Source organism: Gigantopelta aegis, chromosome 1 (genome assembly GCF_016097555.1).
Source record: "Gigantopelta aegis isolate Gae_Host chromosome 1, Gae_host_genome, whole genome shotgun sequence".
NCBI lineage: Eukaryota > Metazoa > Mollusca > Gastropoda > Neomphalida > Peltospiridae > Gigantopelta > Gigantopelta aegis.
This window is the reverse complement of record NC_054699.1, coordinates 20804306-20822004: the sequence shown is the minus strand read 5'-3', so window position 1 is coordinate 20822004 and position 17699 is coordinate 20804306. Positions and strand designations below refer to the sequence as shown.

The following is a 17699-nucleotide window of genomic DNA, read 5'->3' as shown; positions in this document are numbered from 1 at the left end:
CAGATCTCAGCTCCGAGAGATGTCACTACTCAAATACTCCGATGTTGTTAAGTCATATCCAAGGAAAAGTGCAGAGAACATCACTGTCAAGAAACATGTAACATTTGATCTACCAAAGCAACGTGATGAACTACCCAAACAAAATCACTAGTCAACCCCCTACTGACAATGTAAACTCAAACGTGCATGCTCCATGTGACATTGAACTAAAAAGATCCAGATCAGGTCGCACGATCAAAGCACCGGCTCGATACAATGACTAATAACAATTGCAAAGTGACAATCGTAGAGTAACCAGTTACACCTATCCATTATAAAGTTATCATCATGTAAAATAACTCGAGTAACAAATATTTCATATTATGTTCTGGTTAGCCAATCATTCATTCTAAAAAGTAATATTTCATATTACGTTCGTGTTAATCGATCATTCCTTCCAGAAAGGGAGATGTTATGATAATCACCATTCGTATTATTTGAATCCTCAGTTTTATATAATTCCCATTTTTGTAGTTAATCAACCAACATGGCAATACACATGATCTTCTTTACCACACTTTGACTTAATGTTTATTTAGTCAACCAACAAACAACTAGAAAATATAACACAGTTATTTCTTTCTTTTCTGCATTCTGTCTTGGGCACACACCTCAGCTATCTGGGCTGTCCATCCAAGACAGATGGTTAGTGGTTAATTGTTAGTGGTTAGTGCGAGAGAAGAGGGTGTAGTAATCTTATCCCTGTTAAAACTTGCTCTGGGTGGGAGCCGGTATCTGCTAGCTGCGAACCCTGTACCTACCAGCCTTATGTCCAATGGCCTAACCACGACACCACCGAGGCCTGTTATAGTTCTAATATAAGGGACAGTTGTTATGACCCTATTAGTTGGTTGGCTACAGTTCAGCATGTACCAGTGGTACCAACAGGTTTGCTCCTGGCTATGGGAGTATGCCGGATTAGGAGCTGTGTATGCTACTGCCACATGTGAAGTGTTAACCTTTTCTTGTCTTCACTGGAATGAAAGAAAGAAACAAAGAACTCAACACATTTTATTTACGGTTATATGGCGTCAGACATATGGTTAAGGACCACACAGGTCTTGAGAGGAAACCCACTGTCACCACTACATGGGCTACTCTTTCCGATTAGCAGCAAGGGATCTTTTATTTGCACTTCCCACAGGCAGGATAGCACAAACCATAGCCTTTGTTGAACCAGTTATGGATCACTGGTCAGTGCAAGTGGTTTACACCTACCCATTGAGCCTTGCGGAGCACTCACTCAGGGTTTGGAGTCGGTATCTGGATTAAAAATCCCATGCCTCGACTGGGATCCGAACCCAGTACCTACCAGCCTGTAGACCGATGGCCTAACCACGACACCACCGAGGCCGGTCACTGGAATGATAACATGGGCTGAACCTGGTGCGGGATCTAGCCCAGTCAGTACAACGCTTGCTTAAGGTGCTTTGGTCGCGGGATAAAATTTTAGAATGTAATTGTTCACCACATAGCAGATTGGTGGTTTGTTTGAATTTAGAATGACATGCCAGTTACACATGAAATATTGTGCCCTGTAATAACTAATAACAAATCTGCCAATTTTAATATCAGTCTTTAAAGAAATAATTTTTTTAAGGTTATAGCTGTAAGTATGTTTACTTAGTAAAAAGTCTTGATGACTAAAAGGGAGGTAAAGCTCTCACCTGCCACACGGTCGGTCTGGGATCGATCCCCGTCAGTGGACACATTGGGCTATTTCTTCTTGCAGCCAGTGCTCTGTAATAATATGTTATTCATTTAGCCAAGACCCGATCACTGTCCAAGATGGTTTATTCAGGAACGATATAAATGTCTACCAGCCGGCATGGCCGGGACCCACATGACACTGTGTGTATTCGTACAATACCGTTGTTAATGTATCATGTCTGTTAGTATGATACCATAATATTGTTAATGATATCACTACATGCTCCACAGCTGGTGTCACAAAGGCCATGGTATGGTATAAAAGATGCTTTGCTGCTAATTGGAAAAACTAACCCATTGCATGGCAGCAGCAGGTTTCTTCTCTCATTATCTTTGTGGTCCTTAGCCATATGTCCAGTGTCATATAACCATAATTAAAAAACTGTGTTAAATAACATAAAATATTCCTTCCTTTCTTCCTCGATGATGTCTGATGCCATATAACTGTAAATATAATGTGTTGAGTGCATCGTTAAATAAAACATTTCTTTCTTTCCTTGATGGTTAAAATGTAATGTAAAATGTGGTTGTTTTTGTTTGTTTGTTGTAGGAAGATTATGAAACTGACGTCACATCCACTAATGAGTTTGATGGGTCACTCAATCCATCAAGCCTCATTCCGGTTCCCCCAGAATTCAAGAAACTCTCGATTAATAAGAACTCAGGAGAAACCATGCTACACCGAGCGGCCAGGCTGGGATACGTGGTAATGTTTCATTTCGTGTTTCGTTTAGTCCGCATTTTAGTACATTCATGAAGTTTCATTTCGTGGTCTGCATTTTAGTACATTCATGAAAATCTCATGGATGGTTTTCAACACAACCCAAAACTATTCTGATCTTGTTTTTTGACAACCTAGCAAAGTTTTTCAGGATTTTTTTTTAATCGTTGTAATTTTCATCCCTTTTAGTAGAATAGTCATAACATTAATCACTTGTGGGCTGTGGAATGGTTTGTGTGTGTGTGTGTGTGTGTGTGTGTGTGTGTGTGTGTCTGTGTGTGTGTCTTTGAACGAAGGTTGTACGAAGCATTATGGGCACCTTTGTTCATCTCTTAATCAACCTCATGCTAAAGGGATATCCTAAAATGATGTTATTTAACGAAATACCACAGATGGGTCATTCTGTAAAATGGACACATTATTGCTACAGAAAAATCCCTTCGATTTAACAGATGCATTAAACAGATTAGTCGTCCATTTAAAAAAAGAAGAATCATTCTCATCTGTCAACGGATCAGTCAATTATATGGATCTGTTAAATGAGTCCATTTGACAGGCTAATGTGTACCTAGCTTAATCCAATTTTCAATTATTGTTTGGGGTTTTTTAAATGACAAATTATCTGTATTTTTAGTCATTTTTTGTTTTTTGTTGAATTAGAATAATGTGGGGCTTTTTTCCGTGTTTGCAGGATGTAGCCCTGTACTGTCTGCGGACGAGTGCGGTGGATGTAAACGCCCGTGATAATGCTGGCTACACGCCGCTACACGAGAGCTGTGTCCGCGGGGACCTCATTGTGGCTCGCGAACTCGTCACACACGGCGGAAACGTCAACTGCTGCTCGCAGGATGGAATACGGTACTTTATTTTATTTTATTTTTATTTTAATTTTTTTATTTAGCCTACTTATTATGATTTATTTTGATGACAGCGGGTTTCCTCTTTCAATATCTGTGTGGTCCTTAAGCCATATGTCTGATGCCATATAACCATAAATAAAATGTGTTGAGTGCATCGTTAAATAAAACATTTCCTTTCTTCCTTATTTATTTATTTATTTTATTTATTTCATTATTTCATTTTGAAAATAAAGCCCTGTGCTATTGCTATAAAATAGTGATGGAAGATCCATCAAGAACAAAGTCCCTAATATTCTGCCACTTCCTGGCTATGGACTTACGAAGATATCTTAGCGCTACAAAATTGTAAAACCATCTTACAGCTGACGCCACAGTGACATTATTATTATTATTATTTTTTTTTTTTTCATATAAAATCCCGCCCCATGCTATTGCTAAAAAATAATGATGAAAGATCCATCAAAAAGAAAGTCTCTTTTCCCACTTCCAGGCTATGGATGTTCGAAGCTATCTTAGCGCTACAAAATTGTAAAACCATCTTAGACTATGACACCACTACAGCATACGCCATAGTGACGTCACAGCCTGCGATGGTTTTATTATTTTGTAGTGCTAAAATAGCTTTAAAAATATGGGCCCAGGTTATTATTTCTCATTATTTTGGGATATATGTTGAATCACAGGGAAAACAGTGCAGTTGACTTACTAATACTACGGCATAGTTTTCTTTCCAAAAAAAATCCTTAAAAATATTTTGACTTCCAAAGTCCTGAGCGTGAAGTAGACCTGGCAACACTAAAATTGGGAATTGCAGATTAATCTGGAAGATTCTCATCTATACTACTAATCAAGTTTTAACGAGTACTTGGGCACAGGCTGAGTCCAGCAAGACTCGAGTCTGTTCACAGACTCTTAGTACCTGTGCAAGGAATAGGATAGAATAGGATAACAATTGGTGATTTGTAGGGTCTATCCCAGTGAAAATGACAATATAAATGCATAGTCCTAATCATTCAAATCGTTCGTAAGTTCATGTAATTTTAACCGATTGTATCATAGAAAGTTGATCAGTTGGTCGAAACCAATTATAACCAATGATTGATGATAAAATTCATGGGCGGCACAGTGTAAAAAATAGTGGTACGTCTCAAGTTTGCCAGATTCTCCATTCAAATTCACCTGTGAAGGACATTTTCACAGATAATAAATATAAATCACAAAAACCTCATTTCTAACACTACTGATAGCAAATTAAACCATTTTTAAAGTCTCAAAATATATATTTATGCATTTTTAATAAAAGGTAATTTGGATTTTTGTTTTTTTAAATTTAATAATAATGTTTTTTGTGGGGGTTTTGAGATTATACAAACAGTTTGCATTTTAACTTTGACTTAAACATTTCATTACTTCCCTTCAGACCGATCCACGATGCTGTTGAGAACGACCACATTCAGATTGTCCGTCTGCTTTTGTCATGGGGAGCCGATCCTCTGCTGGCAACATATGGCGGAAAGACCCCGCTGAAAATAGCGAGATCCATCGCCATGCTACAGCTGCTGCAAGGTTTGACTAGTTATCTGTTAACATCTGCATGGGAGATGGTTAATAAACAGAGCTTCTAGAATTTTTTATAAAATCCACTAGCCATGGGATCAGTGATTTCACATTAAAAATTAATTACCCCTACTTTACTTCTAAGTTAAAACAATTTTACTATTAGTTATAATAGGATACGTCACCTAAAGATAGATGTAGAGCTTAAAAACACTAAGAATGGGAGTGTGAGGGTAGGGTTAGGATATTCATTTACAAAATAGATTTAAATGCAGCATTTGACACAAAAACATTTCACTAGCCATGGGAGAGTGGCTACCATAATCTGCAGCATTTGACACAAAAACATTTCACTAGCCATCGGGCATGGCAATAGTAGTTGTTTACTAGCCCAACATTGAATATCACTAACCATGGGAGAGTGGCTACCATAATCTAGAAGCCCTGTCTGGCATGGCAATAGTAGTTGTTTACTAGCCCAACATTGAATATCACTAACCATGGGAGAGTGGCTACCATAATCTAGAAGCCCTGTCTGGCATGGCAATAGTAGTTGTTTACTAGCCCAACATTGAATATCACTAACCATGGGAGAGTGGCTACCATAATCTAGAAGCCCTGTCAGGCATGGCAATAGTAGTTGTTTACTAGCCCAACATTGAATATCACTAGCCATGGGAGAGTGGCTACCATAATCTAGAAGCCCTGTCAGGCATGGCAATAGTAGTTGTTTACTAGCCCAACATTGAATATCACTAACCATGGGAGAGTGGCTACCATAATCTAGAAGCCCTGTCGGGCACGGCAATAGTAGTTGTTTACTAGCCCAACATTGAATATCACTAACCATGGGAGAGTGGCTACCATAATCTAGAAGCCCTGTCGGGCACGGCAATAGTAGTTGTTTACTAGCCCAACATTGAATATCACTAACCATGGGAGAGTGGCTACCATAATCTAGAAGCCCTGTCAGGCACGGCAATAGTAGTTGTGTACTAGCCCAACATTGAATATCACTAACCATGGGAGAGTGGCTACCATAATCTATAAAGGTATCAAAGAAATCAAATACTGACGGGACGGGACATAGCCCAGTGACAAAGGTTTAGGATCGATCCCCATTGATGGGCCCATTGGATTATTTCTCAGTTCAGCTAGTGCATCACGTAGTATATCAACGGTCATGGCATGTGCTATCCTGTCTGTGGGATGGTGCATATCCCTTGCAACTAACACAACCCCTGCAATTGCCCACGGCAATCGGCAATGCCGTAGAGATTGCCGTGGAGTTTTTAATTCTTTACAGTACTTTTTTACCTTGGACTATATTTTGGGTTTTTTCAATGGCATGTTTTTTTACCGTGGACTTTCTCTTAATTGCAGGGGTTATAACAGAAAAATGTAGTGGGTTTCCTCTCTAAGACTGGATGTCAGAATGACCAAATGTTTGACTTCCAATAGCTGATGATTAAATCAGTGTGCTCTAGTCATCGTCTTGAAGATAAACTAAGAATACTGAGAAAACGTTTCTTACCATTTTCATCCATACAACTTTTAACTATTAGTGGGGTGAGTGCATTTTTCAAATTACGGTATACATTTTCACACCTTTGTTTTGTTTCTCCAGGCTACCTGGGAGATCTGAATGGCTTTGAGCCTGACGAGGATGGAACTGTGAAGGAAATGTTCTGGGAGTTCCAAGGATCTTCTGACTTTCTTGGTAAGACTTCTTAGTCTTCATATGTTAGTACATTCATTCATTTCATTTCAACTTATTTTCATGCTTACATCCAGTTACGGTTCAAACACCGCTGTCCTGGGCACACGCCTCAACTATCTGGGCTGTCTGTCCAGGACAGTGGGTTAGTGGTTAGACGGTTAGTTAGAAAGAAGAGGGTGTAGTGGTCTTACACCTACCCACTGAGCCCTTAAGAACTCGCTCTGGGTTGGAGCCGGTACCGGGCTGCAAACCCTGTACCTACCAGCCTGTAGTCTGATGGTTTAACCATGACGCCACCAAGACCGGTATGTTAGTACACAGTTCTTTACACTGTTTTTTAATGTAACTTCTGAATTTTCATATTGTTGTTGTTCATTACTTTATTTTTGCATTTACCATAGTTTGACACCCAATAGCCGATGTATTTTTCGTGCTGGGGTGTCATTAAATGTTCGTTCGTTCGTTTCATCATTTGTTCGTTCGATCATTTGTTCGTTCGATCATTTGTTCGTTCGTTTGTTTGTTCATTCGTTTGTTTATTCATTCATTCATTCATTCATTCATTCATTCATTCATTCATTCATTCATTAATGTGCTAGTAGCCTACTATTGTAATGTTTTCCTTTTTTCTCTTTTTTTTTAAAACCAGTCTGACGCAACAGCTGAATAACATGACATAAAACCTTTGAATTGTGATGAATTGATTTAAACTGAGTAGCTCAAAGTTTATAATTATGCTATACTGTCTACCTTGAAATTGTGATCATGAGGTGTTGTTAAACAAACATTCCTTTGTTTTGAGTATAACCTACAAAGTAGGAATAACACATTTTACTTGTTATTGGGAATACAAAGTATACAGTAAAATAGATTTAAACTGAGTAGCTCAAAGTTCAGCATTACGTTATAAAGTCAACCTTGAAATTGTGATGAGGTTTTGTTAAACAAATATTCCTTTCTTTTGAATAGATCTTACAAGGGTGCATACCACCAAATCAAATCCCATAGACGACAATAGTAACATATGTGGCTAAAACTCCTAACTGCAGTGTATCAATCGACATAAACACCACGGATATAAATACTACCACTCCTCACCCTTAAAGTGAATCAGAAAAAATTGGGGGTCAAGCTGCTCATTTCTGAGATAACGGGTAGCATCTGTGACTACCCTAGTTTCGCAAAAAATTTGAGTACTTTTTTTTTTTACAGGTACCCCATACATGTTTCAAACACAAGGCTACTTGACACAGTGGTATTAGATGAAATAAAATTGCATATTTTTTTTACCCAAATGAAACTTTTTTTTTTTACAACCAACACACTCACAGATGAGGTGTTGTTAATCAAACATTCCTTTCCTCTGAGTAGATTCTATAGAATAGGAATAACACATCTTACCCAGTACTTGTTACAGTAAAATAAATTCAAACCGTATAGTTCATCATTCAGGCACGGCAGTAGGAAGTAAACATTGGGGAGGGTTGGGGGTGGGGGGGGGGGGATTCTGACTGAGATCGAGGGTGCAAAGCAAAGTTTCTAGGAACTTCGGGGATCTGCTTACCCATAAAATTTTGAAAACTAGATATCATGAAATTCATCTCTACCTTAAGATTTACTACCAATAATATTTTTTATTCCAAATTATTTGGGAGGGGGGTGCCTGTAATTATGTTGTAAATGTTAACCTTTAAATTGTGATGTCGTTAAATACACATTCTTTTCCTTTGCGTAGATCCTACAGTGAGCCAGGGATTTGACGTGTTTGCCGACATTCCGTCTGACCCGGAGGATGAAGATGACAGTGAACTGTTTGAGATGTCCGATTCGGCCTTGATGAGTTCATACGACCTGCCTCTCGACATCTCACAGACGTACGTAGTTCGTTCAGTTTTCATTTATCACTGTCACCAGGACCAGTTTCACAAAACATCGACCGTAAGCCTAGTTTTGCACGTAAACATAAATTTACGACTAAACCACAATTCTTATTACTATAATAGTACAATAAATACAGTTAGAACACGGGGGTAGGAAATGGGAGGGGGGGGGGGGCAAGGGGGCATGTGCCCTCTCCCCCCCCCCCCACACTTTTCAGATATTTTGCTTTATAATAGTGTAAAAGTGTATAAATATAACAGTGTGCCCTCCACTTTTTGGCACCTTCCTACGCCACTGTAGAAATACACATATTTCATTGACTTTTGTCCTTAAAATGCACCATCTCCCTCATTAATGTAATTGTCTGTGTGAAATAAATGCCAAACATGTGTATGACAGGTATAACTGCTAGTCGCAGATGTAAAATTACAATGTCTTGTGAAATGGGCCCCAGAAATATGTCTCATATGTAGTCACAAAGAAAATCACTGGCGCCCATGCTTGTTGCTATTTGATTTTCATCTTGTTTTTATGCATTATACAGTGTCGGCATTTCAAAATTACTTTTATATACAGATATTTTATTTTAATATACATTGATCTAACATCAACATACTAATTTGCCTCTCATTCCAACAAGTGCACCACAACTGGTTAAAGGCCGTGGTATGTGCTGTCCTGTCTGTGGGAAAGTCCATTTAAAAGATCCCTTGTTGCATTAGGAAAAATGTAGCAGGTTTTCTTTGATGACTACGTGACAGAATTACCAAATGTTTGACATCCAACAGCTGATGATTAATTGATCAATGTGCTCTAGTGGTGTAGTTAAACAAATGTTTTCTTCTCCATTCCAGCCAGTGCTCCATAACTGGTGTATCAAAGGTCGTGGGATGGTAGCCTGCATATAAAAGAACCCTTGCTACTAATGGAAAACAAATATGTAGCAGGTTTCTTCTCTAAGAGTATATATCAAAGTTACCTAATGTTTGACATCCAATAGCCGATGATTAATAAATCAATGTGCTCTAGTGGTGTCATTAAACACAAAACAAACCTCATCATCTTCTCTGAAATAGCATTTGGTTATAATGTTTCCAACTTATTTCAGTCTCGAGAGATGCTTGCTATGTGCTCTAGTGGTGTCGTTAAACAAACTTCTTCTTTTCTGAAATTAGCATTTCGTTTTAATGTTTCCAACTTGTTATTTCAGTCCTTAGAGATGCTTGCTATGTGCTCTAGTGGTGTCATTAAACAAACTACTTCTTAAACTCTGAAATTAGCATTTGGTTTTAATAATATGTTTCCAATTTGTGATTTCAGTCCTGAGAGATGCTTGCTATGTGTTCTAGTGGTGTCGTTAAACAAATTTCTTCTTTTTCTTTTCTGAAATTAGCATTTGGTTTTAATATGTTTCCAACTTGTGATTTCAGTCCCGAGAGGTGCTTTGCTATGTGTTCTAGTGGTGTCGTTAAACAAATTTCTTCTTTTTCTTTTCTGAAATTAGCATTTGGTTTTAATATGTTTCCAACTTGTGATTTCAGTTCCTGAGAGATGCTTGCTATGTGTTCTATTGGTGTTGTTAAACAAATTTCTTCTTTTTCTTTTCTGAAATTAGCATTTGGTTTTAATATGTTTCCAACTTGTGATTTCAATTCCTGAGAGATGCTTGCTATGTGTTCTATTGGTGTTGTTAAACAAATTTCTTCTTTTTCTTTTCTGAAATTAGCATTTGGTTTTAATATGTTTCCAACTTGTGATTTCAGTCCCGAGAGGTGCTTTGCTATGTGTTCTAGTGGTGTCGTTAAACAAATTTCTTCTTTTTCTTTTCTGAAATTAGCATTTGGTTTTAATATGTTTCCAACTTGTGATTTCAGTTCCTGAGAGATGCTTGCTATGTGTTCTATTGGTGTTGTTAAACAAATTTCTTCTTTTTCTTTTCTGAAATTAGCATTTGGTTTTAATATGTTTCCAACTTGTGATTTCAGTCCCGAGAGGTGCTTTGCTATGTGTTCTAGTGGTGTCGTTAAAAATTTTTCTTCTTTTTCTTTTCTGAAATTAGCATTTGGTTTTAATATGTTTCCAACTTGTGATTTCAGTCCCGAGAGGTGCTTTGCTATGTGTTCTAGTGGTGTCGTTAAACAAATTTCTTCTTTTTCTTTTCTGAAATTAGCATTTGGTTTTAATATGTTTCCAACTTGTGATTTCAGTCCCGAGAGGTGCTTTGCTATGTGTTCTAGTGGTGTCGTTAAAAAATTTTCTTCTTTTTCTTTTCTGAAATTAGCATTTGGTTTTAATATGTTTCCAACTTGTGATTTCAGTCCCGAGAGGTGCTTTGCTATGTGTTCTAGTGGTGTCGTTAAACAAATTTCTTCTTTTTCTTTTCTGAAATTAGCATTTGGTTTTAATATGTTTCCAACTTGTGATTTCAGTCCCGAGAGGTGCTTTGCTATGTGTTCTAGTGGTGTCGTTAAAATTTTTTCTTCTTTTTCTTTTCTGAAATTAGCATTTGGTTTTAATATGTTTCCAACTTGTGATTTCAGTCCCGAGAGGTGCTTTGCTATGTGTTCTAGTGGTGTCGTTAAACAAATTTCTTCTTTTTCTTTTCTGAAATTAGCATTTGGTTTTAATATGTTTCCAACTTGTGATTTCAGTCCCGAGAGGTGCTTTGCTATGTGTTCTAGTGGTGTCGTTAAAAAATTTTCTTCTTTTTCTTTTCTGAAATTAGCATTTGGTTTTAATATGTTTCCAACTTGTGATTTCAGTCCCGAGAGGTGCTTTGCTATGTGTTCTAGTGGTGTCGTTAAAATTTTTTCTTCTTTTTCTTTTCTGAAATTAGCATTTGGTTTTAATATGTTTCCAACTTGTGATTTCAGTCCCGAGAGGTGCTTTGCTATGTGTTCTAGTGGTGTCGTTAAACAAATTTCTTCTTTTTCTTTTCTGAAATTAGCATTTGGTTTTAATATGTTTCCAACTTGTGATTTCAGTCCCGAGAGGTGCTTTGCTATGTGTTCTAGTGGTGTCGTTAAAAAATTTTCTTCTTTTTCTTTTCTGAAATTAGCATTTGGTTTTAATATGTTTCCAACTTGTGATTTCAGTCCCGAGAGGTGCTTGCTATGTGTTCTATTGGTGTTGTTAAACAAATTTCTTCTTTTTCTTTTCTGAAATTAGCATTTGGTTTTAATATGTTTCCAACTTGTGATTTCAGTCCTGAGAGGTGCTTTGCTGTGGTGGACGTCCTAGATAACATGAAGATAACACGGCCAGAGTTCGACAGGCTGCACGGAGCCGAGGACTCCACTCTAAAACTTTCCACTGAATTCTTCATCCAGACCCTGACCACATGCGCTGTTCAGATACCGAAAATAAAGACTTCATTCATCGAGCTGATCACTCTGGAAGACCTCAACAATCTAGGATCAACGTCTCACAAAACAAACAGAAAAATCCAACCCCAGTTGTCGACAACTCATTGCGAGATGAAGACGACAACGACAAATTTACATCAGGAACATTCCAGTGGTGATGCTTTCAAAGAAAACGACAGCCAACAGTGGCAGTCCAAAAACCACAGTTCTGAAAATGTTAAGAAATTCAGAATGTTGTCTTTGGAAAGCAGAACAAAAAATACTACTGGAAAGAATGTGAAACGATTTGCGTCCAGTTTTCAGAGACGGAGTCTGGATAGGTCTGTATCGAAGACTGTGACGTCCACTGCTGGTGGTGGATTGTCGAAAGAGAAATTGGAGTCGGAGGGAAGTATAGGTGCACCTGGTGATAGGAAAGGAGGAGGAGGAAAACAAACAAGTGTTAGTGATAAGTCGAAAAGTGCTTTAGGTTGTGAGAAAATGGCTTGTGACAAATGGAAGCTGGGCAAAAAGGACTGCCTGCAGAAGAAACCAAAGAAACACCGAATCAGAAAGGACAAGTGCATTTCAAAATGGCTCATCCGCAAACGGAATTCTTCTCAGAAGAAGAAAAAATATGCCAAACAGAAACTACTTTCACAGTTGACACAAGAAGTGGCAGATGTTAACGACAACATCGTTTGCAGCACAGAAGGGCAGCATTGTTCAGAAAAATCCTGTAAAATTTCGTTAGCGAAACACGAAAACTTAGTGGATGCGACCTCATCTTCTGGCAGCAGGTCGCATCCGCCCTCGGATACGCTTTCGAGTCTGCGGAGTGTTTCAAAAAATGTGTCTACAAAATCTCTCAACTTGTCAAAGATTGGGAAAATCAGTGCTGCTCCAACTGGTGCTCAAGGGAAGACCTGTGCTACATCAGGTGGTGGTCAGGGCAGATCCTGTGTTAGTCTTGGGAGTGCCCAGGGAAAGGCTTGTTCTGCTGCCCAGGGAAAGGCTTGTTCTGCTGCCCAGGGAAAGGCTTGTTCTGCTGCCCAGGGAAAGGCTTGTTCTGCTGCCCAGGGAAAGGCTTGTGCTGCCCAGGGAAAGGCTTGTGCTGCCCAGAGTAGTATTCAGGGTAAGCCCTGTGCCATCTCAAGTGGTGCCCAAGGCAAGGATTGTTCTTCCCCAGGTGATGTCGAGGACAGTTCTTGTGCTACTAATACCCATTGCAGTGCTCGCGTGAAGGACACATCTGCCATAGCGGGGGGGTCTCACTGTAAAGGCTCCACATCTTCAAATTCTTCTCATGGCAGGATCTCCACCACTACTACAGACAATAATTCACGGGAAAAGACCAATCCTCCTCCTGCGGGAGCGTCACAAGGGAAGACCAATTCTTGCCTGGGTGATGGTCAAGGGAAGGCCTGTCCCACCCCAAGTGGGTCTCAGTGGAAGACGTGCGTTGTCGCAGAAAATGTTCGGGATGGTGCGGGTTCGTCCAAAGTCAAAATGACTCTTCCTTCGAAGTGCGAACAGATGCTGAGACCGAATATTTATTCATTCGAGGAAGATGATGATCCTGACTGTGATTCGGTGAAGATGCCTCGAACCAAGCGTGACCAGGAGATTAAGAAACAGAGCGAGCAGCTGTACTGTTTTGATGACGACTCGGCAGATGAACAAATAACGTTCCGTAAGGTGGACTACAAACATGTGCAGAAAGCATTCAAGTCAAACTCTAGTATTACCTCCACAAAACTCTACAGTCAGAGCTCGCTGAAGAAAGGCGAGCATCGGGACGCCCAGAAACGAAACAATAATACGTAGCTTTGTGATAAATATAGTTTTGTGATGATCGACTTGTCATTATCCATGTCCCATTGTGCCATCATTGGTCCTAACTGTCATCCATGTTGTTTTATATTATCATTTTGTTTATATAATCAAACACTGAATGAAATTTATTTGTGGCTGTCCGACTAAATTTGATTGTTGTGGTATTCTTTAGAGTTTTGTTAATATTACACAGTTTGTGATATATTCTATATAACATATTACCTGTGTATTTGTGTTAGGACAGTTTTGTGTTATTTTGTAATACTTATCCTAATCTCTATTATAATAGCAGTTTTCTGTTTAATGGGATCAAGATCAGGTGACAAGATGGTTGATCCATCACTGCCTTGGGAAGGTTATCCAGACGTTTGTTTTTTGAGGGGCATAAGCATGAATTCCCATGTTTAACTCCCATTAATTTAATTTGATGGGTATAACACGCTCTGGCTCTACTTTGAAAACCACCCACAAAATTGTTCAATTTAACCTTTTTAATTTTGAAACGATAAAAACAACTTCCTTACACATGCAGGTCATAAATAAATATCTCTTAACACATTTTATTATGTTTAGGGGTGTTATTTCTCTCCGATCTTAGTGAGTACAATATTCCCCTCCTAAACATTTTCATGAGTATTATTTTTATGCCTCGGTTTTTTAAAACATTAATGTCTGTTTTACCTCATTTTCATTGGCTGTTGAGAATTTTGTTATGATCCCATTATAAAAACTGCACTATTTTAGTTGTCAGGCCAAGTATTCCTACTTAACAGAATGAATATCCCAAGCTTTATTCATTTTGCTTTACTCCAATGAAATGAACAGTTGTTGATCAGAAAATGGTGATATTGTTACTGTGTTAGTTTATTCAGAGATCTCATACCAGTTTAAATGTCTGACTGAAAATTGCAGTCACAAATAGTTTGTATTAAAAAGATCCCAATGAATTGATGTACATGTATAACTAAAATAAGCTCAAACCCATAATAAATTTTATTTCACATGAGAAATTTAAAGGGTTTTTTTTATGATTTTAGCATCACCCCCAAATGTTTTCTTGTTCTTGTCTTGAATGCAAAAACTTTTGGTACCTTCCTGCTATTTAAGATTGTCAAATTTTAAGCAATTATTTTTTTATCAAGGGTTCTTTTCTTCTCTCGTTTTTCAGGCACGTGTGGGTTAAAACCCCAGATGCTCGAAACATTTTTTATTTCATTTGTCATGATGAATTTTACTTGTAGAATGCACCCTACGTGGTTTCCTGCATATGCACTTTTTTTTTACAGTGTAATAAAAATAAAATTATATGACAGATTATCATGAAATATCACATAGGGCCTAATCTGTTAAATATCGCTCATAATAGAGAAATAAAGACAACGGTAGGCACAGCTGTTTTGACATTGTTAATTAATATCATAAATCCTAACTTTCAGGGTTTTAAGAGTTATTTCCCTTAGATTCGCAACTAATATCACTTCAGTGCAGTGACAAGGTTTATTTATAGGCCTTCCTGTATGGAATGCCATTTTTTCATACTATGAAACTTACTACATATTATTTATTTCTGAGGCGATTGTTTTCTAAATTGTACACAAAAAATAGGATGTTTTTATTGTTTTCAAAACACTTTTACTTTTCTTTTTAGGTCAAACTAAACTGAAATTATTTACAAAAAAAACATTTTCATAGGAGGATGGGACGGACTATAGTTACTGATATATGAAAGGCGTCTTGTGATGTTTACCATAAGTCAACAGATTTATGTCAAGATTAAGAGAAATTATAAATAGGTGTTGGACGTGTCAAGTCTTCCTTTATTACCTCAAAGGATCCATTTATCTAGTTAACGTGTTAACATTTTTATCAAAAAAAGTTTTTTTTTTTTTTTTTTTTGAAATTGATGTTCATCAAATATTGGATTTAGTACATCTGTATTTTTCAAACGTTATCACTCAAAGTAACCGACATGTTAAAATTCTGAATAAAGTTATGGTATACATTTTTTCCAGTAGAATCTTAACTTTGCAAATAAAGATGTTATACAAGTACAGGTATGTCAGTTAATATGAATTACTGAGAAAGAACTAATAATAATGTACAGTATGCAAAAAAGTAACAGAGAAAAATGATGTTTGTCAAATTATAACTTTGTTGACAATTTGTTTTAATTAATTATTGTGCCAGATTTGACTTCTGTTTTAAAAGTGTAGGCTTACATTTATTTACTTATTCTGTGAAACAAATCAATGTGCATTAGTGGTGTCATTAAAAATAATAATAATAAAAATAACAATTATTATTATTATTCTGTGAAACAGCAGAAGACAATATTCTAAATTTTACATGCCATTGTGAAAATATGAATTATAAATGTCAAAAAGCCCCCCCCCCCCCCCTAAAAAAAACACCACCCAACAAACTGGCACAATATGTTAGAAGTGTGTATTTTCTCAAATTAATTTTTAGAATGCAGTTCTTTTCTTAAAGTATAAATACACTGGCAATGTCAGAATTGACAAATAGCAAACGCTGCATCATATAAATATTCATTATTATTTCAAATGATAGCTTTATGAGTTGTATACTAAATTTAATATTTGTTGAACATGAAAAATAAAAATTATTAACTCTATTTCAAGTGATAGCTTTATGAGCTGTATGCTAAATTTAATATTTGTTGAACAATATTTGTGATAGTTTCCAATAAAAAATTTTTTTAGTTTCAATGAAAGAAAAACATTTGTGTCTGTGATTAATAAAATTAACAGATATGTTTTTATATATATTTGTGACATATAATTGTTAGTATTAATTCAAATTTGTTACTTATGGTTTAATTTTATATTAAACATTTATTTGTTAATAGAAGTTTAGTATACTCAACAAAATTAATTAAGTGCTAGTAGACGTTTTGGTCAATATTTGCTAGTGTTAGATTATATTAGCAAGTTTTGCTCACAGATAATTTCGAAACATTGTTTGAGTAAATTCTGACTGGTGATGGTGTACAAATTGTGTATGCTGTGTTTGTTTTTTAAATTTTAGATTATAAAGACAAATGCCTAAACTCGGGGCTCATCCTGTACAGTGACAAATTAGCCAGTTGCTAATATTTATACAAAATGGCTACAAAATTTTGTCATTGGCTAATAAAATATTCCTCAAATTAACCACATTTTAATAAATTTCAAGGAAATACTCTTTAATTTTAGAAAATTGGCTAAACAAAATTTTTTTCCAGTGTGAGTTTAACTATCTACTGGATCTTAACTACTATTGTTGAGTATATTTACTGTTCGTTATACAATTATATTATGGTTTTAATGTACTGTACTTAATTCTCAACATATTCTTGAATTTTATTCGGAATGAAGAATATACAGAGATTTGGACATGAATGAATTTTTTCCCAATGTTTCTTTACGCTATTTTTAATATAGTGCTGGACATTATATATATATATATAGTATATATATATATATATATATTACACATACAATTTACAAAGACACAAAATAAGTCTCTGACTATTGTCAAGGTTCTGCATTGTTTTATTGCAGTTGCACTTTTGTGTGTAGTAAAACATCCCATGCAGGAGCAGGAGGTAGCTTTGTGGTAGAGAACCCATCCGATGATGTGGTAGGTGCTGTCCTGTGTCAGCTATGTTCATGCAACATGTGTAGTCATGGTGATTTTTTTCTCTCTCCAATCACTGCAGTGGTCGAAATATTGCATTTCAGTCCTGACCTGTTTTTTTGGTCCCGAAGATTGTTCTGCCTGCCTTCCTGTTGATTTGCAGTTATTTGCATTTATATTCATGCATATGTTTGTTTCTTTTATTTTGTTAACGGTTATAATACACAATCATGTTTGGTCCAGCAGGGTTTGATTCAGGCTGCAGAATTTGTAGTTTGCTGGACTTAATGTTTCAGCCAATTTCGACCCAGTATGGTGTTCACAGAGAGAGAGAGAGAGAGAGAGAGAGAGAGAGAGAGAGAGAGAGAGAGAGAGAGAGAGAGAGAGAGAGA

The 17699-nt window shown here is 36.9% G+C and overlaps 1 protein-coding gene across 2 annotated transcripts in view; it reads left to right on the top strand.

Moving 5' to 3' along the window:
* Positions 1 to 17699, top strand: part of LOC121371917 — a 102109-nt gene extending 84410 nt beyond the window's left edge. For both annotated transcript variants that reach the window (XM_041498167.1, XM_041498173.1), the window contains 6 exons: positions 2300 to 2455; positions 3162 to 3328; positions 4751 to 4896; positions 6515 to 6607; positions 8343 to 8481; positions 11694 to 17699. In XM_041498167.1, the coding sequence (XP_041354101.1) occupies positions 2300 to 2455; positions 3162 to 3328; positions 4751 to 4896; positions 6515 to 6607; positions 8343 to 8481; positions 11694 to 13659 (2667 nt within the window). In that variant the 3' untranslated portion in view covers positions 13660 to 17699. The remainder of the gene's footprint in view (positions 1 to 2299; positions 2456 to 3161; positions 3329 to 4750; positions 4897 to 6514; positions 6608 to 8342; positions 8482 to 11693) is intronic.